This window comes from Helianthus annuus, chromosome 14, assembly GCF_002127325.2.
Source record: "Helianthus annuus cultivar XRQ/B chromosome 14, HanXRQr2.0-SUNRISE, whole genome shotgun sequence".
In the NCBI taxonomy this organism is placed as follows: domain Eukaryota; kingdom Viridiplantae; phylum Streptophyta; class Magnoliopsida; order Asterales; family Asteraceae; genus Helianthus; species Helianthus annuus.
In genome coordinates this window covers 119,517,292-119,523,072 of record NC_035446.2, presented here as the reverse complement: position 1 = coordinate 119,523,072, position 5,781 = coordinate 119,517,292, and the positions used below count along the sequence as shown (strand labels likewise).

The following is a 5,781-nucleotide window of genomic DNA, read 5'->3' as shown; positions in this document are numbered from 1 at the left end:
TGGTATCTCTCTGCAGTGACTATGAGGTTGTATTTATACAGCCTCTGAATTGAAACAGTCAAAGGAAATTAAAGGAAAGGTTTAAATTGCATTAAACGTCTTCAATGCAATTTAATACGTCATTTAATTCGCAGTTAAAACTGTTGACTCGTCAGTTTCGAATGTTGAACTGAAACTGCTTCGTCATTAAATGTTGTAAGCTTCTACGCGCGCGCGCGCAAGACACACTGGTGTGTGCGCGCCGTGACTCAGGTCCATGCGCTCCTGCACGTGTGCGCCACGTCACCTCTGAGCCTATACGAGCACGCCATACAGTCGCGCCGTATTGGCTCACTCTGGTGTGCCGCACACGTCACATCAAGACCCATGCACCATGCGAGCAACCGTGCGCCCTCTTGCCATGTGTACTCGCGCGCAGACTACCACGTCACGTGCCTCGAACCCGCACGCCACTTCAACCTCTTGGTCCTTACAGCCCATGTGATCCACCACGCGCACGTGGTTAAAAATAAAAATGCGGCTCTCAAGCGGCTTCGTGGCGATGCGAAGTGCAAAGTGCGCCATCAAAGTGCCACATTGCGCCTCATCGCCCACGCGACGCGCGCGCACGGGCAAGTGCGAGTTAGGGTGCTCCGCACCCTTCGCGAGTACATTTAGTGTGTGCTTCCATTAAACAATAAGGATGGAGAGTTCCCACTTAAATACTCATTTAAGTTTCATCTCTCCTCCTATGTGGGAGGATGTGCCACTTTCCCTTGTGTTTCAGCATTTAATGTTTCAAACACCAAACTTTGAGCATCGATATCTCATTTATCTTAGCTCCGTTTTGGACGTGGTTTAGTTCGTTGCGAAGCTCTACCAACGTAGAACACAAACCCACAAATAAATATATAAAGAAACATCTGTTTCTTATATTTATTTTTAGTCCAAAATAGGAAAAAATCATTTTCATTGAAAATTGCTATTTTCACCAATTTTTCCAACATAAAAAAATAACAAAGTCGTGATATGATGTTTTTTCTTTATAAAAATCTAACCAAGTTTGACAAATGTTCTAATTAAGTCACTAAAACTTTTTATGTCTCTCTAGATTAACTAAAGTTTCATTTACTATTCTATTATTGTTCTATTATTATTACTAGCCTAAGATCCCGCGATTTTCGCGGGTGGCTTAACACAAATATATAATATCTACTGGCATTGAATCCCCAGGTAGATCATCATTTTTGTTCTACGCCTTTCCAAACTTAGGCTTCACGTCTAAGTCCAAACTGTTATATGGTGACGTGAACCTCCACATAAAGCAAAATCGCCAAACTCTTGTTCCGTAGCGAAATTTATACCTTCTGATGTACCTCAAACGGACCAAAATACCAAACACATAGTCAGTACTTATCCTAATTTTATTAGCAACGTTCGGTCATATCTAGTCACTCAAAAAGAAGATGAAAAAACAATGAGGTAAATTAATATAATTAATTATTTCAGTAAATAGCATAATTACAATCCTGTTTACCGTTGTTTTCCGTTGTGGTGTGCCTGATGGTTCAAGTGAAGTTAACCATCCTATCAATGAATTCAAATTGGCATCTTGATCTTTGAGGGTCCTGCAAATGGTAAATTGATTTCACGTCAGTTATAGATTTGTACAATTATAACTACATACATTCCTCAACGAACTCTCAAACAGTTTCAAGGTATGTGCAGCCTAAAACGATAATAAAAAAGCGAAAAACAATGTGGCGGCTACCTTGTCACTTCACCAGCCTCATTGGTCAACATTTCAGTCCCACTTCGTCCCACAACAATCTAAACATCACAAACTTATCAATACAACACAGACATACATGTTCAAATGAAAAAAAGTGAACACAAATGAAGGTACCAGAAACTGGTAGATGCTCATGCCAGCATCAATAGCAATTCTACGACCAAAATAACTTTCAAATTTTTGCTCTTTCATAGCCTTCGGTGCATTATCCGCTAAAAGCTTCGTTAACCCTAATTACAAAAATTGGTTTGGCCAAAAATCGATCCGTCCTGTAGGATCTGAGGTGGGTTCTACTTTCGGGATCAGTGTTATTTCTTTTTCTATAAACTTGTGAACTATCCAGCAGTGTATTATTCTTCTAGTGCCTTTTGTCTATCTTTTTCTTTCACTTCAGCTATTCTCCTGAAATTTCATAACTGCTACATATGATATTTCATATAACAATTAAGGGGGCGTTTGACATTGCGTTTTTACACTACCAACTGATTACTGTGTTTTTAAGTCAGTTTCTAATGTTTTAAGTATACTGAAACCGATTTATGAATAGCTGCAAAAACAGATTTAAAAAGTTACTTACTTATAGAGGCTATCTGTAGATGAGGAAGCAAGTTCCTGTTTTTGAGCATCTCTCTCGTTTTGAAGGTTGTCGAAATGTTGATCGGTTGCAGCCACTTTCCCAGTTTCAAAAGTTGAGTCGAGATTTTTTGTACGTTTGTGATCTCCGTACGCTTGATCGACTTTTTCGGTTTGGCATGTACTTTCTAGCAAGCATGCCAAAGACTAAAAGTTAATAAAAATTTGAAATGATTAATAATTTACTGGATAAAAAAGTAAAATGTTATTTTCATCACTCAAGTTCATTGAGCCATCGTTTAACATGTGCACTGGTTATCTCTTTCTAAGAAACAACAGTAAGCACACCTTGGATCTGGTCAACGATCTTTGCCATTTCTTGATCTCGGCATCAACTCCTCTTGATGGTGGGGCATGGTCAATTCAGGTTCTACGGTTTCAAATTTTACACCTTTGAGTGTTAAGGCTAACGGGCGTTAATTTTTCTGTTAAATCAGTGTAAAATGACTAAATAATTTTTTTACAAATACCTTTATAATATATTTTGTTACAAATACTGAGTTTTATATTTTTTAGAGTTAATTACAAATATAGTCCTTGTGGTTTATTGAAAGTAACCTCTTCAAGTACTAATAGAAAGATATAAAAGGGTATTTTAGTCATTTTACACTGATTTAACAAAAATATTAATGGCAGTTAGCCTTCATATTCGAAGGTGTTACAAATCGAAAGCATAGAACTTGAACCGGTTACTAAAAAAGTTGCTATTCAAAGGTGCTACATTCAATAAACCACAAGGACTATCTGTGTAATTAACTCAAAAGTTAAAAAGGGATACCTGTAATGAAACTAATGAAACTGATGCATCAAATGGAGCATAAGGATGGGATTTTAGAGCAGGTTGGGTCCCACCTTCCGCTGCTTGTCTAGCCAAGTCGGGAAACGTGGCTTCTAACCTAGAAACTGCCAGGGTGGCATTACTAACGACTTCACACTATATATCTTCAATACAGATGCAGAAAAAACAAACTTTTGGATGAAAGTCGCAAAACTGTCCAAACCTCAGGGACAAAAATGACATTTTACTCCAAAAAATAATAAATAAACACTCCACATATTTGAAAACAAAAGAAATTAAGTACCTGACCATCTGATCCAGCAGAAAACACCCTTGTATGGCTAGGGCTGGCTGCTAAAGCGTTGACATCGCCTTTATGGCAAGAATGTGCTTGCAATAGAGTTCCGTGTGAACTGTCCCAAAACTGAACGCTACCGCTACTATCTGCACTCACAAGGGTCCCACACCTAAACCTCCAAGACCAATAGTTATTCTGTGAACTTCATGAGACAGTTTAACATACCAGCATCTTATGAACCTGCAATTAAAGTTGGGTTTAAAATATACTAACAGTTTGAAATGCAAAAAACAGTTCATACCCGTCACTACTGCCTGAGTATATCCTTTTTGCATCTGTACTCCAAGTGACGCTTAATACACGACCTGTAATGAAAGCATAATAAATGTTAAATAATTATAGATATAGAATTACAAATGTCATGATCGAAATATGAGGCAGGTATCTCACCACCGACCCTAGGCAATGATTTATGGTAGGTGAATCCATCTGAACTTGAAGTGTTATATATTCTCACGCAACCATCATCACAAGCAAGTGCTATACTTGCATTTTCGATGATTGGTTCTTCATGTAACTCGAGTGAATCAGCTTCAATCTCGCTTTCACTGGTGACATCACCATTAGCTATAGTTTTATCAGTAGTGTGGCCATTTTCTATTGAAGCCAAATCTGGTTTGGGATTGAGTTGCTTCCTACTTGAAGGTTGGGCAGCCATCTGCCATATGGACACACTATATATCTTCAAAAGTGTGCACAAGACTTTAGTCCGAATGTCTGAGCATCACTATATATCTTCAATACAGGCTCCCATTTGTACACACTTTTGATCACCAGCTTACTAACGGCTTTTAACCTACGAGACTTTAGTCCGTATGGCATTGTTCGTGTTGAGGTAGAGATCTGAGCCAACGAATACTGTCCTGTAGAACAGTAAAACACTAAAACAAAAATGATTTCAAAACCCGTGCAATGTTGTCACATAAATATAAAGGTAACATCCTAAAGCTTGTATAAAAGAAACAATTTAGATTAAAAACTTTATATTTTACTACCTGACCATCTCGACAAATCATTAAACCACTCAAAACCAAACCAATTCGCAAGACTCTGTTAACGTGACCATCTAAACCAAACTGAATTTGCATGTTTTTATGTTGAAACGGGCCGTGTCGACTGAGTTAACACAAAACCATGTGGCAACTGTTATATGATTCAATCTAAGAAATCCCAATCACTGTCATCAAAATCGTCATCTTTGGCATACATATCCTCGAGAGCCATGTCTTCATGCTTCCCTGAATACTTCTGTAGTTAACATATAAGACACCAGTCAAAGACTCATAGCTAAAATAATCCAAAATCAAAAGCCCCACGGCCCACTTATTAAAACATCCAGAATTAATTACTTACACTTAAAACTATCCAATAAACTTATAGATTCCAAGGACAAAATTAAAACAATATAAAATTAGGCAGGCACAAGGTAAAAATTACTGAATTAGGTTAAATATTCTATAATCCATAAAACAACTAAAGTACCTCCATATGTAGAATCAGCAGCAGCACATCTAGGGCTTCTAAACTCTGATGGACACACTACCGGCTTCCTTAAGCTTCTGTTAGTCGAACTGGATCATCTATTCGAGCCCTAGATCAAGCCTCAACAAATAACAATCAATTCTAGGTTTGAAGAAAACAATTGACAGAAAGACTGATGGTGAAATCGTTTGGCATAGGGTTTGTAATTGGAATTAAGATTAAAAGGAAACTGATTTGAAAATTATGGAAAGTCCAGAATTTGTATCAATCTTTGATTAATTGATGTTCAGCAAAAAGAGCGGATGAAGGGGTGGGGAAAGAAGATTGTAGGAAAAGGAACAGAAACATCTACGCGTGTTTTGATTTAGGGTTTTAGTTTGAGCGGGATTTTGTATAGTTAGAACCTGTAGAGAGGACATGTGGCAATTAGAGGTGTAAGAATATGCCATATAGCACCAAAATGTATTGTTTTAATATACATAATAGATTATGTAATATGTAATTATCAAGTTATTAGGTTACCAATGATGGCGTGTCAGGTTTCATTACTTTTTTATTTTTGTTTTTATTTTTGACATGACTTGGAAAATATAAATAATGAAATGTAGTTTTTAGGGTCAAGTTATTCTACAAAGGCTTCTAATTGTAAGAAGTGTAAGAAGAATTTATAGAGTGACAATTGTCCAATAAGCTAAAACTAAACCCACTACATCACCACCAAAAACCTAAACACCCACCCCCACTCAAAAACCTAACCCC

The 5,781-nt window shown here is 37.4% G+C and overlaps 1 protein-coding gene across 7 annotated transcripts; it reads right to left on the bottom strand.

Annotated features, from left to right (window-relative positions):
• Positions 1–993: 993 nt before the first annotated feature.
• On the bottom strand, positions 994–5,403 carry LOC110909214 (flap endonuclease 1). 7 transcript variants are annotated; one of them, XR_004878780.1, is made up of 11 exons: positions 5,023–5,403; positions 4,536–4,788; positions 3,931–4,421; positions 3,782–3,845; positions 3,183–3,720; positions 2,693–2,829; positions 2,349–2,532; positions 1,886–2,173; positions 1,751–1,809; positions 1,517–1,607; positions 994–1,355 (listed from the first exon to the last, which is right to left on the bottom strand). XR_004878780.1 is itself a non-coding variant. In XM_035982812.1 (5 exons), the coding sequence occupies exons 2-5, from the start codon at positions 1,961–1,963 to the stop codon at positions 1,338–1,340; spliced, it is 237 nt and encodes a 78-aa protein (XP_035838705.1). In that variant the 5' UTR covers positions 1,964–2,187; positions 2,349–2,599; the 3' UTR covers positions 1,096–1,337. The 7 variants fall into 7 exon arrangements, 4 of the variants coding, with proteins under 4 accessions (XP_035838705.1, XP_022009939.1, XP_035838704.1 ...); XR_004878778.1 differs by having other exon boundaries at positions 1,004–1,346; XR_004878779.1 differs by lacking the exon at positions 2,693–2,829 and having other exon boundaries at positions 1,008–1,346.
• Between the last annotated feature and the right edge of the window lie 378 nt (positions 5,404–5,781).